The sequence below is a fragment of the Anastrepha obliqua genome, chromosome 4 (genome assembly GCF_027943255.1).
Source record: "Anastrepha obliqua isolate idAnaObli1 chromosome 4, idAnaObli1_1.0, whole genome shotgun sequence".
NCBI classification, from domain to species: Eukaryota; Metazoa; Arthropoda; class Insecta; order Diptera; family Tephritidae; genus Anastrepha; species Anastrepha obliqua.
In genome coordinates, this window is record NC_072895.1 from 48,807,131 (window position 1) to 48,834,138 (window position 27,008).

Genomic DNA, 27,008 nt, shown 5'->3' on the forward strand with positions numbered 1-27,008 from the left:
TATTTGCTGCTCGCCAAAAATGTTCGTTTGTAATGGCACAAAGGCAAAAGGTGTAACAGAAAAATATTTATTTTTCGGCGTCAAGGTCATTTTATTGATGCTATTGTAATAAAGGAGCATACAAGCGGCACTTTCTGTACTTATGCTTATTTCTTATTTTCCCATCTATCAAATATAAGTATACAAACAGCTTCCTTAAGGTATTTATAGCAAACTGAGCGATTTATTTTCAAGTGATCCAAATATGATACTTTGTCTTCAATATTTCTGAAAATTGGTTCATTTGTACGATTGAGATTAGGAAGAATAAAGATTTTGAAAAAAAAATTATGGATTTGAGATTGGTTTAATTTTGGTACAGCATTTTATGAAGTGAAATATTTTCGGTTATTTTAACATTTTCATTAACTTTTTTTTACATTTTTTAGGATAAAATATATTTTTAGGAAATAAGAAAGAAAAAGAAGAATAACAGATAGAGGAGAAAAAATGTGAAACAATTTAATAATTGTGAGATTTATTCACTGTTGAGAATTAAGGTCCAGAGTTTCTTAGAATGAAATATCTTTGGACTTTTCAACATTTGCTTACATTCTTTGATGTTTTATTCTTTAGGATAAATATATTAGGTGCGCAACTAAGTTCCCGCTGTTTGTCAATAGATGCCGCCAGCAGTGTGTGCTAGTCGATTCTAACATAACCTAAACGTCATAAACCAAGCATAGCCATATGGTAAGCAAACTGCTTCGACACATTAGTGATTTTGTTTTAGTATCATCTACTTTTGGTTTTGTGAAAATGTCTGATTTTGTGCCGAATAATCGTCATTTGCGGGAAGTGTTGATTTTCCCATTTCATTCGGAAAAAATGGCGGCTGAAGCGCATCGAGAGCTACAAAAAGTTTATGGAGATGCAGCTTTAAGTGAAACAAGGTGCCGAGATTGGTTCCGTCACTTGAAAGACGGTCATTATAATGTTGAAGACCGTCCGCGTGAAGGAAGGCCAAAAACCTTCGAAGACGCGGAATTGGACGCAATGCTCAATGAGGATCCGTGTCAAACACAAAAAGAGCTTGCTTCAGTATACCCGCCAATCCATTTTCAAGCGATTGCATGCTTTGGGAATGATTCTGAAACAGGGAAATTTAGTTATGAGTTAAAACCAAGGGATGTTGAATGTCGTTTTTTCGCCTGTGAACAACAACTCATCGTATTGTGCCGGGTGATAAAAAATTGATTCATTGCAGCAATCCAAAGAAAATAGAGTCATGGCGACTGCCCGGTCTTGCTTCTACGTCGTCGCCTCGGCCATATATTCACGCTGCGAAGGTTATGATATGCATTTGGTGGGGCCAAGTTGGTGTTATTTATTATGAACTGTTAAAACGAAGCGAAACCATCACTGGGGATCGGTATCGACTTCAGTTGATGCGATTGAGCCGAAAACTGCGCGAGAAGCGGCCGCAATACGCGGAGAGGCATGGAAAAGTGATTCTACAGCATGACAACGCTCGACCTCACGTTGCCAAACTCATTAAAACCTAGCTGGAAACACTGAAATGGGAAATCCTACCCTACCCGCCATATTCGCCAGATATTGTGCCGTCCGATTATCACCTGTTCCGATCAATGACACATGGTCTAGCTGACCAGCATAGCCTCAAAAGATGAACAGTTTTACTGCGACAGTATACGATACGGTATACGAGATCTACCAGAAAGATGGATGAAAGTAGTTACCAGCGATTATCAATACTTTCAGTGATTCACTTGTACTTTTTCTTTTTTAACTTTTGAATCAAATATTTTTTTGTCCTATTTTTCATTGTTTTTTCCTCGCATTTTGAGCTTAATTTTCATAGCAGAATTCACTATAACGGTATCCGACAAAGGTATTTTACTGTTTTCAATACAACTCGAAAAGTTATGGGAATCCCACTATCAAACTTTGAACGTTGTCTGGAGAGTGCTTTTACAAAAATTGAGAAAAAAATTTATTTTTAATTTTTAACAAAGGAATTTAAGCTTTTAAGAAAACAAATTTAATTTTTTAGAAAAATAATAATTTTATTGCAGTAAAAGGTTGAATTGAAAGGTAAATTTTATCCGAAAAAAATGAAGAAAAGTTTAAAAATTTTAAAAAGAACTCAAATCGGTTTACTTTAAAAAATTCTGTACAAAAATCGTGAATATTGAAAAAGTTTGAAGTTTATTAAATTTTTGGAAACATTTTTTCGATTTCTTTCTTACTATACTAAAGGCGATATATAAACCAGTTTATAAAGGGTGATTTTTTAGCAATTATCTTTTTAAACAGTTGGTTTAAACAGCTGACGCACGTTTCGTGTTTTGTTTCACTGTCAAACATCTTGAGATTGGTCTATAATTTAACCATGAATCGTCTTACAAACGAACAACGCTTGCAAATCGTTGAATTTTATTATAAAAATGCGTGTTCTGTTAAGAAAGTTTTATCGCGCGCTTCTTCCATTTTATGGTCAGTTTAATGGACCCACAGAAGCGGCTATTCGAGCTATTGTGACTAAAGTTAGAACCAAATTTACATAATTGGACATCAAACCACCAAGACGCTTACGTAGAGTGCAAACTGAAGAAAATATCGCAGCTGTATCGGCCAGCAATTGGGCCTCTGTTACTCAACAACGTGGAAAATTTTGCGAAAGTATTTAGGTGTGAAGCTTTTCAAAATACAGCGGGTGCAAGAATTGCGGTAGGTCGGCAACGCAGAATTTTTGGTGAATGGATTCTTGGAAAGTTGGCCGAAGATCCACTTTTTTATCGAAAAATTGTGCACAGCGACGAAGCTCATTTTTGGATCATGCGTACGTAAATAAGCAGAATTTTCGATTTTGGATTGAAGATCAGCCAGAGCGTTTTAAAACTAACATTTGCATAACTCTAAATTATTATTTTTTGTATTTAGTAAAAAAAGTTATTCAAAAGTATAATTGATGATTAATTTTGCGCTACTTGTATATAATATTTGGAAAAATTCATATGAGAGTCACGCAGTTTCAAGAATTGGTTACGATATTTTTAAGCAAGAGGGAGCGAAAATCGAAGCCTATTATTTCCAGTTACCTTTTGGCCCTTTTGGAAAAAAAGGTGTACAGGTGAAATTCACCGACCGCACCCTAAAGGCCTCAAATCTTCAATTACTCTAGTTATCTGAAACAATTACTATTTTTATGTACCGACATCGGGCAACATAAATTTAATACTTCATACAGTGGGAAATATTATTCATTGGCCCTAACAGGTGTTTATCAAAAAAACTTGCATACTGCTAGTATTATTCCTTTTAACCTGCATAATCGAAACAATTCTAAATAGCAATTGCAGTGGGTTCGACCGCGCGTCCTTCAAACATAAAAAAACCGGTTTCCTCGAAGAGAAGCTGTGTCGCAGCCATTTTATTTCATGTTATTTAGAGAAAAAAATTTTTTTGGGACTTTTATTTCGTTGTTTTGCCAAAAAAATTCCGAGACACGCTTATTTTTTGTCGCTACAGTTGCCCAATCTGCACGATAATTTTGTTGCAAGTAATATAGTTTTTTTTTGTAACAATTTTTTATTAGAATTACTCTAATTCTTATTATTAAATAGTTTGGAATAATTGCAAACAATTTCACTTTTTATGTTGTCTGTACGTAAGGTTCATGATGGATGCAACAGTTCAAATTGAATTTATTTTTTGTGTAACTTTTCACACCACTAAAAGTATTGCATTGATTTTGAGTTTCATAAGAACTTAAAGAATTATTATTTATTATGGTTTTGAGTTTCATAAGAACTTAATTTATTCAAGCAGAAAGCTCAATTACTATTTCCTGATTCACGTCTGATCCCAATACTTTATATACAAATACATATACACAATGTTAATACAAAAGTCCCTGCCTCAGTACAATTACCGAACACACAACGCCATTCACTATCTTCCTTCAAATAAATTGTGCCTCTTTAGCAAACGCTCTTTGTGCGTTCACACTCAATTGAGTAGCCTACGAGACAAGAGACAATATGGAATCGTTAAATTTATTAAATAGTAGTTTTTCTATATTCTACTAGAGCTGAAAGTGTGTCAAATTGATAAGCATAGCAGAAAATATGCCATCAAAGAGGGTCGCACATTGAAGAAGAGTGTTTTGTGTTCGAAGGCTGCGCAACTCATGGCTTACTGTAGTATAGTGAATAATATAATCTATACTAATAACAATGTAAGTAGATAAAAGGAAAATATGCGCAAGATGAAAGGTTCACGTACTTAGTACTTGTATGCTCAACGTATATGCAATTTAGTGTTTGCTGCGCCTGTGGATAGGCTATGTATATTTGTGCTCTATGCAACACAGATTGGTCTCGCCTCGGTCTAGTATGTGTTGTACTTTTCCTTGAAAGGAAATTATGTTTGGCGATAATGATGTGCGTGTTGGCGGTAATGGCAGTCTATACTTGAGTTCATTAACGTTGATTGTGAGAAAGATATGGTGGTTATCAAATGCTGATATCTGTGCGAAGGTTATGGGAGGCACTAAGAGTATGGGAAGGCAATGAAATTGTAGAAGGGCGAAAGATACATGAAATATATACATACATATGTATATGCATTAAAGTACTAATTTCTCTATTAATAGAATTTAATATTTCTTTGACTGAATCTTTATATTAAAATATTTAAGGAAACTTCAAAATCTAACTAATTTATAATAGGTATTCAGATTATTTGTACAATGAGTTACCATATCACACAAAAATGCTGAATAATTTTATAAGTTCACGCATCAAGCTTGTTGTTGAGTTGAATTAAATGAAATATATATTTTTATGTACATTAATGTGTCTGGTATTTGAGTACATATCACTCTTTAGGCATTGTAGGTGTGGAAAGAAAGGAACAGTTTTAAATTTATTCAACCTAAAAAAAGGATTCAGCGTAAATCGAAATTCTAAAATATTTATTTATGATAATAAACCTTTTACGGATAGTGCGCGTTCTGCCCGAAGGTCGTTCTGCCACTCCCTTCGGCAGCCATCAGAGCCACGGTTGGCAAACGGGTTAGTACATCTCACAAGCGAGCTTGGCAGGCTGCAAGAGGCTGCAGATGGACAAAACTGATGTTCCTCCTGTAACTAACCAGAGGAGACTATAGGCAGCTGGTTGGGCTGATGATGGGCCACTTTCTATGGGAAAGCATGGAAAAGGTGGGCATTTCAGACAGTGCACTCTGGGAGAATGTGACAGCAGACCACTTTCTATGCGCCTGCCCAGCCTTCGCTCGAATCACGCTTGGGGGCTTTGGCACTGATGTGTTAAGAAGCGACCACCTAGATTTTAAGAAAATTAGAAAGGTAACCCGAGTGCAGTGCACTGGACATAATTGTAACTGAGTGCTGTACTTGCTAGTCCGTCCCGACAAAAAATAGAAAAAAAAAACTTTTTATGGAGATCTAAAATTTTGCGATTGAATTTTCATTCTGAGTGCACTATTCCGCTACGACGTAGTGCAATTGATCAACGTACTGCTGGTAAAAATAACTTTTGTTGTAAATTTACTTAATTTTTCTCACAACTTTACGTTTCTTAAAAAAAAGTGATGGCAAATTTAATAGCTAGAGCTGCATCATAGACTCTGAGTGAAACTCACCGCATGGATCACACCAGCTGTTGCGCCCAGCCATTTTTATTTGTTACTCTTTAATTGCCATTATTACCAATGCTGTAGCTCTGCACTTATTAACGAAATAGGAAATATGAAAAGGTTCCATAATTGTTTCTTCAATGGAAGGTGAGATTATAGAGACGTCATCGTAATTTAGAGGAAAATCAAAAATCGAAGCGTAATAATTAAAAGTTAAATACAACTTTTTATGTAGCTCTTTTTATAGAAATTTAGAAAAAACAGCAATCTCACAAAATATTATGTCACCTCTAACACATTCAAGTTTTATTGAAAATAGTCTAACGGTTTCAAAAAGAAACGGTTTGAGACATGATAAGTGTGGTGCAGACCACAAAATTCTTTTTTTCATATATACTCGGCGCTTCTAAAAAATGAATAAGAATCGTTAATAAAAAAAACAATAAACAAATAATATTAATATTCTTTGGTTTCTAAGTGTCTATCTCTAAGCTTTATAATTTTATCAAATTACTGAAGTTCTGAAATGCAGATAGTGTGTATACTTTTTTCTTCTACCAATAATTTAAAATAGATTAAAGAAGCCGAAATTCAATAAAGTGTCAAAAACCATTTTTGGTATTTATCTTAAAAATATTTTTGTCTTGGAAAAATTCAAAAAAAAAAAAACAAAGAATTCTTTAGAAAACATTCGTTTTGTTTTCGCTTAGAGTAAACTTGTTTGGACGTAGAATTAAACAAAATACAGAAACACTTGTGCAAAGGAATGATTAATATAAGCCACTTGAACTTGGCGACCACTTAATTTTAGTGTGGGGCAAAAGAAATCCATCATTTTTTCGGTAGATGGCTGTAGTGATCGATAACTCGTGAAGTATCGATCAAACATTTTAAAGCTTATGCTCGTTGTCAAGCCAACATTTCATACTAAAAAAATGCATTTCCTGCTTTTTTGTTTATTTGATTCAATTGTGAGTTATTGGGTGTTAACAATGACAACAAACAAAGAGAAAATGTGGTACATTTTACAGATAAAGGCGGAAATGCAGCCCAGGCCGCTGAAATTGTGAATGGTGCTTACAGTGCGGCTACTGTAACAGCTAAGTACATTTTATTTTGATTTCGTCTATTCCGTTCAGGAATTTTGGATGTTAAGGAAAATGTAGAAAATGTCCAAAAAATAACCGGCACGTTAGTAGTCGTAGGAACGTCAAGGAGTTAAGAACCAATCAGAAAATATCATAGATTAAACCATTTGCAAGAAAATTTTACTCAAAAATAAAAACTTCTTTTCCCCAAACTATTATTTCTACCGTTTTGCCCAATTTATGCTATAGTCGCCAAATTTCATCAAAATCAAAAGGAATAAATTTTCAAGCGAGTAGGTACACTTTCCGTGTTTTGCATCGTATATGGAAAAACTAAAGGCTTCTGCACATACACTTTTTCATGGGGTTATCATTGGGCCTATTGCTGGCCTAGAACTCAGCAAATAGAGCCATTATATTTACTTGGTGAGCCTCCAGCTGACTATTTGCGTTAAAAAAATTCAACTAGAATATCGAAAAACCCATTTTTAGTGAAAATAAGCTATAAAAAAGTTTGCGACTAGGACTAAGTTCAAGAAGTAGGTTCCACAAAAAGCGTTTAAAAATTTTAAAATATTTTAAAATTCTTCGGTTTCCAAAAGTCGATCGCTAAGCCCTATAATTTCATCATTGAATTATTCGTTGGCACAAGTATTGTAAATTATTTCGGATTAATAAATACTTATTTTTTATTGACCAGTTTCAGTACTACATGACTTAATAATATAATAAACTATATAAATTTAAATTTATATACAAATTTGTAGTACGAGAGGGGTTCAATAAATACCCGTGCTGGAAATGAGGACACCATTTTCTCTAAACTTTGTTTTATATATGAGATTGACAAACGAACGAAGGACTACTTTTAGATTATAACATATAAGTAAATGTATCTCTGCATATTTAACGAACTTAATTGTAATGGGCATCACTGACCGAACGATAAGGGCTCGGAACTCAAACGTTAGAAAAACGAACGTTCATTCAAATAGAAGCACAGGACTGGTCGGCCTCGTTTGCAACATTAAATTAGATAAAGATTTTAAACGAGTAAGCTCGATTTTTATTTGGACGGCGGAAAATGAGTTCCACGTATATTTTTCGTATAGTACCTCTGAGATTTCTTGAATGTTCAAGTGCATTCCGAAAACTTTTATTGTTTCAACTCTAATCCACTAAAAGGACATTGCAGAAACCGGAAGAAATGATAATTTAAGATGAAGATCAAGTTTATGAGGCCAAAATTTTCCAGTCAGGCTGTGTCAGGTTATATCGTGTCACCAAAAATATAGCGAGCTGATGACACAACACCAACATTGTTGGCAAAAATTAAATTGCATTTGCATTAACTTCATAAATTGTTGACAGAAAGATATGAAAATAATTCATTTGGACAAGCGGTTACAACTTCCTGATTACGTTTCTTTGTCCATTCCACCAAATTTATATACAGCATTTTCTGGCTTAGCGCTTATAACTTATAGACTTCAGCTCGGTTCGCCCACGGTCGTATGTGATTTATGTGATTCATTAAACGGTGCAACTCTGAAAATACACCTGATAAATTACACACTGTAGGTTGTTTATATGATCGAATAATGCATAAAAATATTTTTGTTATATTTTTTGTACCCTCCAATTTTTATTTATTTATAAAAAACCATTTTTTCAGACTTTGCGCGGTAATCTACGGATATCTCAGTCATTTTTTTACCGATTTTCAATATTTTATATGTTTTGAAAATGATATTGTCAGACCTTTCAAATGATGTACAACAAGTAATTATTCAAACTAGTTAGTTCTGATTTTTATTTGATTAAACCTGGAGGAAGTGCTTTTTTTATCATTTTTTTAACTTTAACAATTTTTTATTGCATAATTTTACAACAAAATTTAAGATGTTTGTTAATATTCTTTGAGTGCATTTATTAACGAAGAAATTAATGTATTACTTTGAATAATCGGACAAAAATTGCGTAAACTACGCTAGTTTTTCGTTAATAGAAAATATGGTTTCGTAGCAGTTAGCACTTCGGGATACTTTATACTGTTACGTGTTTTGAAGCGCTGACCTTGGAGGTTGGTTTGGCAAAAGTAGCAGTCTTCTGGTCTGTGAATGACTTGATGATGCCAAACCATTGGGCTCGAAAATGGCAAACGATCTTGAAAACACTGACTAGATTTCCACTTTTTTAGTGATATGGAGCACGTGGAACATATATATTCTGGTTCATACCAGCGACTTTCACTATAATTGCGTTGAAAGTGAAGATTGTATGCTTCAACCACGATAGTATTTGTTTTTAATTCACGGCGATGTTGTTTATCAACAAATAAACCGCAAACGTAGCAGAAATTATTGCGTTTGTCACACATCTTTAACTAACTTATAAACAATTTTAACAAAAAACACACTTGAGAAAAACGCGATTTTGGAAGAAGGATATAAAAAGGCACTGCCAACCAAAGACTGGTCTAATAGCTATTTCAGACTAAGGTGCGTTTCATAACTATAGGACACATAACATGAATATTTAATCTTTACTCCAAAAATATGTAGGTACTCTGTAAAAATAAATGAATATATGGAATAATACCGTTATTCTTCTTAGTATCAATAAACAACAACTTTTCATCGTGGTGTTTTTGTGTTTGTTTGTACCGTTACTTTGAGTACGAGTCAGAGCAATTCGTTACTACTTTTGCCGTTTCATAACTATAGAACGCATTAGGAATTGAAGCTTTAAAGTGCATTTATGTGGTCGCTGAGTACAACTTTTAATTTAAATCGTTTTTTAAGTAAATAAATATCAATATGCCACGCGGTTCAAAACTTACCGAATTAGAGAGAGGTAAAATTACTGTGTGGGAGAAGGAGGGTCTCTGCGCCTCAGAAATCGCGCGAAAATTATGTCGCAAAATTATGTAGAAACACGTGAACCTTTCATTTGTAATTTATGATAAATTGTCATTGTCAAACATTTATTGTCAATACATAAAGAATGCAGTGATTTTTCCAAGTAAATAATCATTAAAGACAAAAACTATGGTTCCACAAATGGATAGATATTCAAGGCATTTTTTTCTATTTACGGAAAACTAGCGTAGTTTACGCAATTTTTATCCGATTATTGAAAGTAATACATTAATTTCTTCGTTAATAAATGCACTCAAAGAATATTAACAAACATCTTAAATTTTGTTGTAAAATTATGCAATAAAAAATTGTTAAAGTTAAAAAAATGCCAAAAAAAGCACTTTCTCCAGGTTTAATCAAATAAAAATCACAACTAACTAGTTTGAATAATTACTTGTTCTACATCATTTGATAGGTCTGACAATATCATTTTCAAAACATATAAAATATTGAAAATCGGTAAAAAAATGACTGAGATATCCGTAGATTACCGCGCAAAGTCTGAAAAATTGGTTTTTTATAAATAAATAAAAATTGGAGGGTACAAAAAATATAACAAAAATATTTGTATGCATTATTCGACCATATAAACAACCTACAGTGTGTAATTTATCAGGTGTATTTCGTTTTTTTTTTTGTAGCACAGTGTTATTAGTAATAATTAGTTTTGCAAATGACTTGATTTCATTCTGCTCTATTAGAGTTTTGCAGACAGAAATTCGGTTAAGTAAGTCTTCTAGTTACATTGACTCGCCGAACTCCTTTTCCCTATTTGTTTCAAAGGTACCCCAGCTAAATATTTCACTTTAGTTTCATTTTTAATCGGCATCCATACTGAACTACATATTTCCCAGACTAATTATTTAGTCCATATTTAAATTATTGAATGTTAGCAAAGTCCAAAAAATATTATTATATATATTAAAAAAACGAAATCGTTAAGAAATTTTACGCTCATTTGACGCCAACTGTTTCGAAACATAAAAATTAGTCACTTGACTTTGGCAATAATATTTTCGATTTCCTATGAATTCATTGCCAGCAAATAGCTCAAGTGTCTAACTTTTATCCGATGGACGCAATGGTTGACCAGAAAAAGCCAATAGATCCCAGTATACGGCCCATCAGCCACATACAAAATATTTTTATACAAGGCGAAGAAGCTTGTTGCATGTATTTTTTCACCTACTCACCCGAACTCAACTGTACGTCTGGTTCGTGTGTAAGAATTCTAATTTCATTTGACGACTTTTCCTTTCAGGTTCACCGTTCTGGTGTCTCTTTGATATTGTGCCAATTAAGAATGAGAAGCGGGATGTGGTGCTATTTTTGGCATCACACAAGGATATCACACACACAAAAATGTTGGAGATGAATGTGAATGAAGAATGTGATAGCGGTAAGTGGAAACATTCATTACCAAAAAACAAAAATCAATAGTCTTACAGTCTTGTAGACTTTTACATCCGACCTGCAAACGAACACTATTAAATGTTGCTCGGTGCGCAAAAAGCAACAACAAAAATAATTTAATTGAGTCGATATAATCGGTTTGTGTTGAAAGGACTTAAATATATGTCACCTGCTTAATAAGGTTGTAAAAAGTGACTGCTGTCAATTGCAAAAAAAAAACAAATTGAGAAACGCATGAAAATGTTATATACATATAAACGCTTTCGAGCGTTATGTGCAGGTCGGTTGCAAGAGAATACAACTTAGGTGTTGGAAAATATCGCATAGCCCTTTATTGTACGAACATGTTATTCTTGTATATGCACACTAGCCAATAGAAGTATGATTTTTGATATTTTTCTGTAAAAATAAAAGGTATTTGTATATATAAGTGCACAAATTAGTTGCTTGCCTAATCCTTACACAGGCAACTCATGCCTATATTTTTTATTTATTTATTTACTGGCTTACATATTTTCCAAAAATCTTTATTTTTTGTACTCCTTACAGAGAGGCTAACAATTTAATAAATAAAAGAAAACTAAATAATGCCATTATAGATTCAACACATTCAAAACCCAGTGCACATGTCAAAAATATACATTTTTTTATTTTCATTGTGAATACGTTTTTTATAGTTTACCTAATTCAGATTTAATTTGTCCCTAAAAGTTCTTGAAAAGAAAACTAGTCGCGGAAGAATAATCATATAATCAAGTTAATTAATCATATAGGAATACCAGTCATAAAGTAGTTTTTCTACTGCTAAGGGCATGTACGCTAATCAGTCGGTATTAGGGAACAGATATATCATATTTGGTATGTAATGCAAAATTAGATTTAAAATTTTTTAGGTATGAATTTGATAGAAATACGAGTAACACCTTACAAAGTTGAGCTGCCACTTATTTTTGAAAAATATTTGCCCCCGTTTGTTTCTTCTTTTAAATTCTTAGTAATAATAATAATAATTGCCGCTTACACCATTTGCCGGGTGTTGGACCTATCTTCGCCTCCACCTATTGTGGTGTGCGTCTTGATGTTTTTCCAGAAATGGAGGGACCTTCAGTTATTTATGCTTTTTTAAGAGGAGTTTTTCATGAAGCCGCATGCGGCCGCCGTAGCCGAATGGGTTGGTGCGTGATTACCATTCGGAATTCACAGAGAGATCGTTGGTTCGAATCTCGGTGAAACCAAAATTAGTAAAAACATTTTTCTAATAGCGGTCGCCCCCCGGCAGGCAATGGCAAACCTCCGAGTGTATTTTTGCCATGAAAAAGCTCCTCATAAAAATATCTGCCGTTCGGAGTCGGCTTGAAACTGTAGGTCCCTCCATTTGTGGAACAACACCAAGACGCACACCACAAATAGGAGGAGGAGCTCAGCCAAACACCTAACAGAAGTGTACGCTCCAATTATTTATTTATTTTTTTTTTTTTCATGAAAGAAATTCACTCGAAGATTTTCCATTGCCTACCAAGAAGCGGCCGTTAAAAATTTATTCCGTCATTTGGTGTTTCATGCCCGAAGTTATGAACCCGATACATTTGGCTGCGGCGGTCAAATAAATAATTAGTTATACCAAATATTGCTTCTTGGATCCAGTTTTCAGTTGAGTTCATCAAAGTACACTTTTTCCTCAATATTTTCAAGTTGAGAATGAATTTGTTTTTAATAATCGAGGCACATTTTTTTTATTAATTGTAATTAGTCTGCAAGAATTTAGTTCAGTAGGTTGTGATAATAAAAGTTATAACAATAATCATAAAGCTCAATAATCTTAGCTGTAAGGGGGTAAAGGCTGTAATTAGGTGTAAATGATTTCTAATAAATAAATATATAAATGAAATAAAAGAGTAATAATAAATCGTAGCTCGAACCAGGAAACCCAACTAATTCTAACAAAACACTGCAGGTGTTATTCAAAGAAGAACCTATTATTTAATTTTTTAGGGGGTATCAAATCAAAAATCAGAAAAACAGTTTTATAATTTCAAGTTTAGACAATGTTTTAGAATTTAAAAATTTCACTTTAGAACTTGAGCTCTTATTTAGTTTAGAAAAAATTAGCTCTTTTTGTTAATTCTTACTTATATTAAAAACTACTTTTGGGCTCCAATCTTCATTTAAGTCCATAAAGGAATACTCTCTCTGGTTGTATGAATGGCGCCTTCTTATTTCTGGAGATGTTTCGATGACCAGGAAGCCAAATTAAGTTTACCAAAATCAGTCAGCAGTTGCGATACAAATAGTAGCAGTTTTCATGGACTAAGTGCCTTGAAAATTAGATTATGAAATTGCACGAGGGTCGATATAATGGTCGGCTGATTCACAAAAAAAAAACAAAAATGAACACAACGCGCTCTTATATGTATGTACCTTTTAGGTGTTTGGCCGAGCTCGTCCTCCTATTTGTTTCCACCCAACTCCGAACGGCAAATACTTTTTTAGGATAAACTTTTTCATGACAGAAGTACACTCGGAGGTTTGCCATTGCCTGCCGAAGGGTGACCGCTATAAGGAACAACTTTTTCTTCATTTTGGTGTTTCACCGTGACTTGAACCTACGTTTTCTCTGGATTCCGAATGGTAGTCACGCACCAACCCATTTGGCTACAGCGGCCTATACTATATACTATAAAAGGTGGCAGTTTTCTTTCATAGTCAATTCTTTTGCTAGACGACACTCCCCAAACTCAAGTAAAATTGTATGCCCCACTCAGGCCTGATTGAATAAATAATCATAATGAGTCTTCTACTTTAGACTGTACGTATATGAATAGTGCCGAAAAAATAGAAATACTCGTAGCTCCTTCCTTCCAAATGCTTAGTTCTCGGAGTTTTATAGCAGCCGCTGATGCAAGCTGATATATTATAACGTGTTGGCGTAATATTTAATAGTCGTGTAAGCTCTCAGATAACTACAGCATTGCCCAAGCCCATATGGTGCTATAGATCTGAGTTTAAATAGAAGCAGTTAAGCTATTAGTTGAATGAACCTTTAATTCTAGTAAAAATTAAGACAGATTCGCTCTGTATGAGGCAGTACAGAACCAAGGTAGATGCATGTTTGGTGTGTAAATATGAAAGAGAATGGCCAAACCGAAGTATTGACGAAACCGGTGCCAGTTTCTCGTTGGTTAATGTATCTCTCTCAGTTCTCTTGGCAAATGAATTAAGATCATCCGGTACTGCCATCGTGCTTTTCACATATAATATAGAAACCATCAACTATCTGTAAAAATTGTGAAGGCTAGATGCTAGGCAAGCAAGTGGGGTACTTACCATATACGATACTGCCTTGCAGCATCTCATGTCGCAAAAATAGGACTGGTCCAGAGTGAAGCATGTCAAGGGTCTAATCGTAAAAGTACGCTGCAGCACTTCTTTTGACGCTGCCCAGAATTTTGTCGACTATTACTTAAGTAGCTTTGGTTCTGCATTTATCTTCTGGTTGAATTATTTTACGAATTATCACGAGTAGATTCTACGTCTCCGCATACTCCCTATTGTCAATACAAAATTTAAAATGTCATATTTTTTAGTTCGTAATTTTGCGTACTGCTGCCTATAAGCAATAATCAAAACGGTCATGTAGGACCTATGATAATATATATGTATAGTATACTGAGAGCTCCATGCTCACATGAGTAGTAGTAAATGTTACGTATACGCCATGTTAGCTTTTAAAGTATACTTATAAATCCACCTGTGTTCATAATAATAGCAGCACGACATATCGCAAACCGTTGACTATTTATTTATTTTTGTATGTAATTTTTTTGTTTTTATTTATTAAAACTATAGTTCATACTACAACAAAAACCATATAAGTCAAAGTTTCAAACTTTATACAAAATTTTAAATATTTATCAAAATTTTAAACCTAATAGAAACAAAAATTTGTGTATGTATTTAGGTTTATTCAAAAAATTTTTATAATCAGCCAAACTTCTATAACTCAAACTTCTCTAGCCCGAATTCCCTACACCTCGAACGAAATCGAGTGGCAATAGCGTTTCGATAGCAATATTCACTCAATTTTGGTTCCATAACTCGAGCTTCTCTAATTTGAAATTCTCCATTAATCGAATAAGAACGGTAGAATATGCTCTAGGTCGAATTATGTAATTATTGTACCGTTTTGCTGGTAAAGCGAACGTCTTTTTTCTTTTTGCCGTTTATTCTTTATATTCATAATATTTGCTAATCAGCCAAAATAACATTTTCGTAGACTAATGCCTGTTTACCATGGCTTCAAACCATGTTTTAAGTGTTTGCCTATGGAAGAGAAATAAAAGCTAATAAAGAAAAGCGAAATTGGAAGAAAAAATAAAGAAGGACGGAAAGAGATGGCATCCCAGCAAGCATAGTTTCCACAATTTAGAAAAATAAAGATTATTTAATTCATTGTAACCGACAAATACGTACTTCGAGTTAATAAATAAGTTTATTATTTAAAATGTATCTCATATAATTGCAGTTTAAAAAAAAAGACTATTCTTTCTAAATTTTCATTCCTTGATTCGAAGTTTGACTGTAATAGAGTGCCTTTTTAAAGTGTCCTTAAATTTGCGTTAGTTTTTGCCTAATTTACTCGCTGGCGGTGTTATGCGTTTTCCTCCTCGAAAAAAATGCCCATTAGCAAACAATCAAAGAAACAAAAAGCAGAGCAAAAACTAACGTCTTTTAATTAAAGTTAAATGCTAACAAAACATTTTCAAATTTATTTATTGTAATTTTAAGGGGTTATATACCTTGTGGTCCGGTGAAATTAGCGAAAGTTGGGTTTTTTTTAAAGATATGTTTTTATTATTGGATATTACAATGTTTAAAGAAAAAAAAGGCTTTGTTTGTGTAAAAATATTTAAAAATGGCGGAGTTATGGCGTTTTCCCCCAAGACCCTTTTTTTGGAAGAGGCTTGCGGTGGACGCGATTCAAGTCCACCAAGTCAACTGAAATCAAAAAATCGAAAAGATTTCATTAGTATAGGGTTATATCTTCTTAGTGAATGATCAATATATTAAATATTTTGATTTTTGTGAAAATAGGAACATGTTTTTAAAAAACTCCACTTCTACAGTCCTAAAATTGGCATTAAAAAATTCATATCTGCAAAATAAAAATTTATACATAAAAAGTTCATCGTTCACTAAGAGGCGACATCAATTACGAACAATTTAAAAAAAAAATTATAAAAATCGGTTGAATACTTTTTTTGCAATCGCGTCCACCGCAAAAGCATTTTTGGAAAAACACGTTTTTGAGATAATCGCGTTTAAAGTTTCAAGCGCCGCATGAGGCCGTACGCTCAGGACGTGACGACGCCCAATTTAAAACGCTGTAACTTTCGATCTATTGCTCGGATCTCTATGAAATTTTTGGAAAATGTTCTCAAGGGATTGTAGTTTACGATAAAGAAATAAAATTTATTTTGATTTTTTTGAAAAACACAAGGTATATAACCCCTTAAAAAATAGTCGAAACTTTGAGATATCTGGCGCTTCTAATAGTATTTTTTGGCTACTTTGCTTCTTTACTTTGCCCTAATTATCGTTTTCTTTTCCTCCTATTCAAAAAAGGTTCATTCCTTGCTGTTTTATGAACAGCATTCAAGCGCACCAAAATTATCATTTTCCGCGAAATGCGCGCTAATCGCTGGCTTTTGTTGGCCAAGTCAAAATGGATGATTGCCTGTTTGTTATTTTTTTGTTGACGCTGTGTGCTTTGTATTCATTTTTGGTGTTTTCATTTCATCCACACCTCCCACCTCCCATCTCCATTTACAGAAATTTTACTTATTCGCGAAGTGTTTCTTCCGTTTACTTTAGAGTTTTAACTTTTGGTGCAGCTTCTTAAAAAAAAAATCAATCAACGCATTTGCAGCCAGAAAAGATGAAAGGCTATTGCTTAGAATGCTTGCCAATGCCAAATGGAAAATATTCTGTTTATTTGTAAATCTCATTTCCGCATTAATGATGCTATTATTTGCAATTTGCGCACCACAATTTATAACCTCAATCGCCGCACTTTGAACTGGCTACTACTTAGCCACTGTTATCCGCTTTTTTGTTGTGTCGTATTTCATTTGTTTGTATTGTACATTTGTTGTGTTTGGCGTATTTTCAGAAATGACGCTTTAAATTATTCGGTGCCATTTTTCATTGGCCTAAAGAAATACAATTTTTTCTTTTAATATTTTTAGTTCACGTATATTTTTATGAAAAAATGTATATACTGTGACTTTTGTACAAAACATATTAACTGAGTGCCACTAAAATGAAAATTGTAATTATGGATAAGTTCGTGCGGTTTTACAACAGATGGCGTAACTTGATTATTATTCCATCGATCCACATTTCCAAACATTCATTGGAGAGCTACTGTCGTAAGGCACAAACGTCAGTATAAGTTTTTTATTTGAAGCGTAAACAACAATATTTTTACCACACTTGAAAATGTCGAATTTCGTGCCAAATAATGTGTTTTTGCGGGGAATTCTTTAATATGAAGAAAAAAGCAGCCGAAAGTCATCGTATCTTGGTGGAAGTTTATGGTGAGCATGCTCTAGCTGAGCGAACGTGCCAGAAGTGGTTTGCACGCTTTAAAAGTGGTGATTTTGGCCGCGCCGCCAAAGTTCATGGATACCGAATTGGAGGAATTGCTCGATCAAGATCCGGCTCAAACGCAAGAAGAGGTTGCAAAAACTTTGGGAGTTGATCAATCAACCATTTCCAAACGTTTAAAAGCCATGGGAATGATCCGAAATTCAAATTTCGAAAAAAAACCGCACGAACTTATTCATAGACCTATTATATTGCATTCCCTTCAAAGATGTCGTAATATTAATCAATAAGCAAAATCCAACGCTTTTTCTTCAAAACATTTTTCATAGTCCCATTTTGAAATCGCTTTCCTTCTCATCTCATGTTAACTCGGGTAGCGGGAAGAGTACGGCGAGGGCACTTTATGTGAATACAGAGCAAACTGTGTTTATTAATCACGGAGATATATGAATAACTGGAATAAGAGAAGTCGTTAGACGCAGCATTATCTGCTTTGAACTCTTTACATCACGTAAGTTCGTACCTGTGCCGATAAATCAGAAACAATGGCGCATTTGGAAGCAATATCCGAAGCCTTACGCACTAATCGTGGCGGTCATATGCCCGAAAACATATTGAAGCATTGAGGATTTCGAATTATCTGTCAAATAGAACCAGTTTCGTAGATATTAAAAATACTTTTTGTGTTTTATTTGCATTTGAGTTTCTTCGCTTCTAAAAAAGCACTGCTATCAAATGGCTACAACCTTTTGGTTATCAATTACAATATTATATTTTTGGTGCCAAATTTCTATTAAAAATTTAGCGATCTTTAGCCAGTGTCCTAAACTTAATTTTGGCCAAGAGGTCAGCATTTTTTCTTGAATTATTGGCACGTCCGTATTAAAGCTTTTGTTCAGCGTTGCTCCAAGTTCCCTGCTTTCGAAAAACTGATAATATCGCCTGTTTTCTCTTGAAGGCAGGTATAATGATTGAAGTATCAATCTGGTATTCTTCAAGTAGCACTAAAGCGGCATTTTGTTACCATTATGAGACAACCAACAGGCAGATATCTACAACCAACTGAAACTGTTGATGTAATGGAGAAGGTTGATGGGATTTAGGTTGGAGCACTGCCCCAGGCTGTTGAAGAAAGCAGCACCTAGCGACCTTAATCGTCTAGCTACCAAGCGGACATTTGCAAAAAGTGCTCGACAGACTCTATCTCTGAAAGGGCTCCAGAGCTTCTGCTATGGGGACTTAATTATAAACGTACAACATCTGTGGGTGCCGGTCGTTCATAGCTCCGGTACACATAGCTATGCATTTGGAAATCTCATGGCGTGAAGTCCTCAGAGCTTTCTGCGTTCTGTGTTTATTGTACTGGGGCCAAAGTTAAGAAAGTAAATAATGTCTATAGATTGGATAAACTGCGATTAATAACTAGAGCACTGGAGCTTATGTACCAGTTTTGACAATTTAATTATTTCTTATTTCATTTTCATAATTGTTTTTAGAAAATCTCTTCATTCTACCACAAAATTTTCATAAATTAAAGTTTCAACCTGTTCAAACGAATTTAAAACAAATCAAAAAAATTTCAACAAGATTACCTAATTTTTGATCTGAACTTATACAAAATTTTTAAATATGAACTTTTATAGTCCATTGAAGTTTGGTGTATCGTAAAAAAGTTCAAGCTTAAAGTAGTTCAAAAATGGAACTATTCTTTTGAAATTCTTGCTTGCAGGCATCTTTGTGATTTTGCTCTATATAAAACAAAACTTCGGGCATTCATCATTTGCTTGATGTTTAATTGACCGAACGAAATTGTTGTCATTATCAGATGATTTGTGAATTTTCTTATCGTAAGCTAACAGCTTGCGTCTTCCAAAAAGGTTAATGTTGATAGATGACACATAGTTGATGTATGTATCGATTTCTTGGTACTAGCAACTGCTGCTGAGGGTGAAGCACAGGAAAGTCACATACTATTTCCTATTCGAGTAATCTCTTTCGATCAGTTTCGTAGTTGTGTTAGTGTAACAGAAATTAGGTATGAAAATAAGCATAATTAAATGATTTTCTTGTTGTTATTATTATTGGAGTTATTTATTAATTAGTTACTCACAAATTTCTAGCACAAATTCGTAGGCTATGAATTGCGTTATTTATTAAATCTTGAAACTGTGTCAAATTATGCTATTCATTTCCTCAATTTATTCTGCCCACTTGCAATTGAATAATCAGCAAATGAATTGCGCAAACGAGTAATTTATGTAATTTTATTCGGCCTATTCCACTCATACCGTGCATTATCTCATACATTTGCCTAAATTAATGAATGAATACTTGTATGTATATTAATGCGCACGTCTGTATGTTTGTTTGCCCATGTCATTTGCATACGCGTCATGTGCTTTCAAGTTTTCATTTCATATTGGCAAAGGGCAATATTTGTTTGTTTTCATGAAAGCAATTAACTTAGATTGAATGTCTGAACAAATACTGTGTAATTGTAGATGCGAGGGTTAATATTTAAGTTCCTGTAAGTAATGTAGGAGCTCTAAGGCAATTTATGATTTTAATGAGAGGTTTTACTTGGTCAACGGACATGGTCCTTTGTACCAGGAAGTACAAGGTCCCGACGTGGAACCACCCGCAGCTAGGCAACAGCAAACTACTTCTCAAAGATCATGCAAGGTAACTCGGAGTAATACTAGATAGTAAATTTCTGTGGAAGCACAACTTTGAGGAAAGGGTGAAAAAGGCCAGTAATGCATTGTACGCATGTAACAGAAAGCTGAGCGTTATTTGGGGTCTATCATCCTCTCTGATGCATTGGCAGTAGTTAGACCGATATTGCTGTATGGGGCCTTAGTATGGTGGACTGCGACAAGAAAACTGACATACTTAATTCCACTGGAAAGGATTCAACGGCTCACTGCTCTGTGCATAACAGGAGCGATGAAAACCACTCTAACGGCGGCGCTGGAAATGATACTCAGCATGCCACCTATTGACCTTATGGCGGAAAACCTCGCAGCGAAATCCGCAAGGAAATTAGTGGCTGTGGGAGTATTTACCTGTAGAACCTTCGGACACAGCTCAGTAGGAAAGTGGAGTTCAGGTTGCACAGACTACATGACTCCGTACTTTAATTGGGAGAGAAGGTTTCGTACAACAATTGAAGAGAAGGGATGACACAAAAAAATGAAGCCTGGACATTGAAGTTTTCACATCTATACCGACGGCTCTAAAACTTTAAAAGGAGTGGGAGCGGGTATTTACTGCTCAAAACTAGGGATAAGGCAGCCTATTAAACTGCCAGACCACAGCGGAAGTTTTTGCTGTGGGGAAAGCCGCGGATCTAGCCTACACTAGAACAAGAAAGAACTCAACAATTAATGTATACGTGGACAGTCAAGCAGCAATAAAAGCAATAAGCTCATATTGTATTAAGTCCAAAAATGTTCGACGGAGCTGGGAGGCCATAGAAAGGCTAGTCGCAAACAGTAGGCTGCATATCTATTGGGTACCTGGTCACAAAGGCATTATGGGGAACGAAATAGTCGATGAGATAGCAAAAAGTGCTGTTAGACTACCTTTTGATCAAAAGAACGACATACCGAAACCGCTAAATACAATATACAATGAAATGGACAACTACATGAAAAGGCGAGTGGAAGCTATATGGACTAATTTGACCACTTGCAAAACAGCAAAAGTAATGTGTAGAACTAAAGACAAAAAACTGACTCAATTCGTACTTACGCTCCCGCGAAAGGACTGCAGAGCTATCATAGGTATGCAGACAGGTCATAATCTATTGGCTGCACATACGTACAAGATAGGGATTGCTAACACGGTCAAATGCAGGAAATGCAGAGAGGATGTTGAGGAAACTTTAGAACACCTTCTGTGCGTTTGTCCGGCATTATTAAAAACTTAATGTAATATCATATAATGATCATATCTACTTTCTGGGCATTCAAAACATTATGATGATCTCGACTACTATATTTTCGAAAATCAAAAAAGCAACTTTAGTCCAACAGAAAATAGTAAAACTACAAGCACCTCACCAGAAATAGTTTCACACATTAGCGAGGCTGGCATTAAGATACAGTGAATTAATAGATTTTAGGTGGTTTAAATAATTTTGTAAATAAAAAATAAAATCTTTAGCTCAGCAGATGGGTGCACACTGTATCAGTAGGTTGACGTGGGCTCAAGTTTCGCCGAAGCCTTGAAGGAAGCCTGGTGAGTATGTGTTGATCGCTGAAATAACGTCCGTTCTTCTATCGGGTGATTTTTTTTAGCTGCATGAAATCTATCGATATCGATAACCATGCTTTGACAGCCGAGAATGAAAAACTGTGTTGACATTTATCATCTGTAAGGTTTGTTAAGCCGTCATGAATCGCTGAACGTCAGAACAGTGCTTCCAAATTGTGAAAATTTATTTAGGGTCAAAAGAAGTTCATAGAGCACTGGATGCATCATCGGTACTTAGTTCTTTCGAAATGTGAGGGAAGCTAACGTTGCGGTGATTGTGGAGTCCTGTTCAGCCATGTTGACTGAATTTTTGTTTCCAAAAATTAACAGCTAAATATAAACGACATTTGGTTCCAACCAGAAGGCGCAACTTGCCATATAGTGCGAATTAATTCAATATTCAAGTTACCATTGACGCCATACGGCCAGATTTATTGGGAAAAGTAGACAAAAATTGGACTCTTAGCCCAAGCGGACATAGGCCGGATATCGCATTAAAAAAATAAGTTCCTTGAATTATCTAACAGTTTATAATGAAAAAAAAAAAAAAAATCATTGCAACAATATTTACGTTTCTGAGTCACTTAAAAAACATCTTAAAGGTGGCTCAAATTAATTACCCTATCGGAAAATTTATAATTTTTGGAAATGGCGTTGCTCGCCATTCGTATTTGACACTTGTGACACTGTAAGACTTTCATATCTGAACATATTGTCCAGAAATTGCAACTAATTGAACACAACAAAAACATTCTTATATGCCTTGTTTATCTATTTGTATACGACAATCTTTCAGAACCAAAAACAAAAAAGAAAAAAACAAAAATAGGCAGGCTAGCGCTCGGATCGAATTTTAAAAAATCATATTTATTATAGCTGCCGCCATAGCTAAACGAATTGGTAAGTTAGTAACGTTCGGCAATGCCCGGGTTTGAAAACCCTTGTATGAAACACAATATGATTGAAAAGTTTTTCAGAGTTTTCTTCCACTGAAAAGTTATTCATAAAAGACTGTCTGCTGTTCGTGACGGCATAAAATGTTAGGCTTCATCGTTTGAGGAAAAACAGCAAAATACCGACATCAAATATGAGGCGGAGCTCAACCAAGAAATTTGTTAGAAAATTCATTTATCTGGTTTCCCAAGAACTGTTGAAGCTTAATTGATGGGACTTTTCTTTATAAGCAGAAACATTTTCTAAGTAGAATAAAAGCCGTCTACTCTATTCAGGAATATTACTCTCCCAATGGAGCTGGTGTCGAAGTATGTGTACATATTTTATGGAGTCCCTATTTTTGCTCATTGTAGTCAGATGAACGACTGGGGCGCTTTGTTAAACTCGGCCAAAATCGCGTAAGTGGTTATAGCGCCAATTAAGAAGAAGAGAAGTCAGATGAAAAAAACCTTTCGGTTCAGTAAGGTTTGACAAGTCACCATGAACCGTTTAACGCCAGAACAAGGCTTCTAAGTTGTGGAAATTTACTCAAAAAAAAATTGGATGGCGCTAAGATTTGGTTACATGAGAGACGTTTTGAAAAATAATAACAAAGGAGCTCAGTGTAAGTTAGTTTAGTGAAATTAGCTAGAAGGACTTATCTCGCTCTAACTTCTAAAGTTCTAGAAATGTATACTGATGATGAAGAATTTAGCGGAGATCACATTTTTACTTACAAAATTTATAGTTACGCTGCATTGTATTTCCGTGTTTCATTTCTTAAAATTTTTTATATTTACAATTTTAAAATTTAAATAAGGAAATTCTTGAAATTAGCGAAACTTGGAGCAAAAGTTTAACAATTAAAGTGTAGAGCAGGGTTGACCGTTCACTTTGGCCGACTTATTAGAGCAATTTAGATTTTTTTTAGAAAGCAGAAGACTTTTCTGTAAAAGACTTCGTATATTTGGGAACCAGCATTAACACCTATAACAATGTCAGCCTTGAAATCCAACGTAGAATCTCTCTTGCCAACAAGTGCTACTTTGGACTAAGTAGGCAACTGAGCAGTAAAGTCCTCTTTCGACGAACAAAACTAACACTCTACAAGACTCTCATCATGCCCGTCCTGACATATGGCGCAGAAGCTTGGACGATGACAACAACCGATGAAGCGACGCTTGGAGTGTTCGAGAGAAAGATTCTGCGTAAGATTTTTGGACCTTTGCACGTTGGCAACGGCAAATATCGCAGACGATGGAACGATGAGCTGTATGAGCTTTACGACGACATAGACATAGCGCAGCGAATAAAGATCCAGCGGCTTCGTTGGCTGGGTCATGTCGTCCGAATGGATACAAACGCTCCGGCTTTGAAAGTATTCGATGCGGTACCAGCTGGTGGTAGCAGAGGAAGAGGAAGGCCTCCTCTGCGTTGGAAAGATCAGGTGGAGAAGGACTTGGCTTCACTTGGTGTGTCCAATTGGCGCCGGTTAGCACGAGAAAGAAACGACTGGCGCGCTTTATTAGCTCGGCCAAAATCGCGTAAGCGGTTATCGCGCCAATTAAGAAGAAGAGAGAAGACTTTTCTTTACTTCAAGTGTACTTTGTTGTTGCTTTAAATTAATCAGCTCTATTTCGTGAGTGCCTGGTCATCCGTTGAGTTTGTTTGATATCCTTAAGGTTAATTCCCTCATCATAAACTTCAGCGAACTGAAACTTTGCCAATTTCGTCCTTAACAGCAGCATCTAATAAATTACTAAAATATACATTGAGCCGCCCTCGTATTTGACAATCTTCACTCCTTTGTTTTTTATACTTCTCTAAAACTTTTATAAATTAAAAAATAAATGATAAAAGCAGTAGCGTTTAATATCCTAATGGATTTGCTTTAATCTTACAAACGGGTTTTTCTATCGAAAGCAATTAATTGATTTCTCGTTTGCCAAACCGCTCTACAGTGATATTTCGTACACTCACGTAACATAAATAATTATGGTCCTTTGTAATTACATGGCTCTATTAGCATTCGATAAATTTATGTGCATGCAAAGACACTGCAGTTTATTAATTCTTAAAAATAAAAAATTGATTGATTGCATTGCACAGGTAATGCCTTTCTAAAGTGTAGTTTAAAATTAAGTCTTTTATAGTTTACATTTTCAAATAGTGCAGTATTTATTATTGTATAATATAAATAAATAAAATAAATAGATGAGTAAATAAATATACACCATAAATATTTACAAGCAAACCTAAACTAAAAAAACCTTTTCTAAATGTCTTTTTTCACAAAATATTTATTTTCACCCTCATCTGCATACTTACTTCCGGTCTCTTCAAAGTAATTCTCCACTTAAATATAAAACAATTGTGACGATCCTTTTACTGGCTTTTAATCCAGTCATAAGGACGAAATTTCCTAAATGATGCTACATCTACGTCCTTTCATGCATCTTTTAAGTTTTGGGAAGAGCAAAATATTATTGCTGTGGGATGATAATAGGATCATGGAACTCTTGAAACTAATTAATTTTCTCAACCTTTAACGAATATTTTTTGCCAAACCAAAGAAAAGTTTGCCAATTTTTTTTACGTTTTTATAAAACAGGAAGAAGAGCGAGCGCAGTATTATAGCGTATTTCTTTTTCGTGTTGTCTTCCACATCAAAAAAATTTCGAGCATCAGTTAAGGAAAAATGCACAAGGCCGGAGGAAAAAAAGAGCCTAACAAGTCAACGTGAGTTTTGAGCCCATTCACACTTTCCCTCGCATAGCTGACATTTTTCTAAAAACTGCCTTTGAAAAGTTTGAAATTTTGATGAAAGCTTGTCAAATTTTTTTTTTAATTTGCACCAAACTTTAATTTATTTGAAACTTGGATTTAGGTATATAGTTTTTGTAGAGACATGAACTATATTTTCATGAAAAATTAAATTGGAAGAAATAAGTTGCCAAAACTTGTGATTAAGTTATTTCTTATTTATTGAGGGGCTTATTACTTTGTCTTGGTATTAGTACTTGTTTGTAACTTAGAAAATTGACCTTAAGATAGATTACTTTTTTGTGGTAGAATGACAAGGCTGCCATAACTAACTTCTCTGAATACTAAATTTGCTCAATACATTTGTTAAGGTTTTCCCTATACCTTACATATATGCGGAGTGGTAGTGCATCATTAAATTACATTATTTATCAACTTACTTACCCAAATAATTTGGATATTAACATAAAATCTTCTAAACATTGGTTTATTGGTTTACTTGTAATTAGAAGTAATCCGAAAAATTTTGAAAAACTTTTAATAATTGTAAGATTTACAAAATGCTAAAAAATTTGGTATAAAGGGGCAGACACCTGTAAACGGCCACATTTTCCCTGATTTTCATTAAAATTATTTAAAATGAAGAAGTCAATATGTTTTTTTTCAAAATTGGCACACAGTTTATTTATACATTATAATAATATAAACATTTTTTGTTTAATTTCAATCATTTAAAATGGCGGATGTACACTCAATTCTTCCAGGAAGGTCGCAGTGGGGCTTCTCAATCGGCGTGTATTTTACCATCGGCATCAATGACCTGAATACAAAACCCCAAAACTTTTTTTTGTTTATTAATGTCATAATTTCTATATGAATTAAAAAAATAGAAGAAAAATATAGGCGGAATAATATGCTTAAAAAAAATTAATTTTGGGGCGAATTTTCCTACTATTTTTGCTTCGAAAAAATATGTTTTTGAAAATTTTTCAAAAACTTGTAAATTCACATAGAAAGTAATATCATGAAAAGGATGTGTGCAAAATTTCAGGGAGATCGGTAAATAACTTTTTGAGTTACCGCGTATTCAAGTATTCAATTCAAAAAATATAGTTTTGAGAGAAACGCGCCTAAAGTCGGCAACGTAACTATACCTCTCCCAGTGCTCGAACGCGTCAACCGTGACGACCCATAATATTAGAAATATTTACTTAATTTTACGTTCTTAAAACTGTTTTACATATTCTTAAAGGATTATATTAACAGTTTATAAAAAAAAAATTTTTTTTTCGAAATTTTACAGGTATCTGTCCCCTTAAGGAAGTATTTTTTGTAACGTTTGGTATAAACTAAAGGAATCTTCTG

The 27,008-nt window shown here is 34.4% G+C and overlaps 1 protein-coding gene across 1 annotated transcript in view; it reads left to right on the forward strand.

Moving 5' to 3' along the window:
* The window catches only part of LOC129245695 (potassium voltage-gated channel subfamily H member 8), a 216,844-nt gene that overhangs the window by 43,376 nt on the left and 146,460 nt on the right, over positions 1-27,008 (forward strand). The window contains exon 4 of the mRNA XM_054884034.1: positions 10,933-11,070. Coding sequence (XP_054740009.1) covers positions 10,933-11,070 — 138 coding nt within the window. The remainder of the gene's footprint in view (positions 1-10,932; positions 11,071-27,008) is intronic.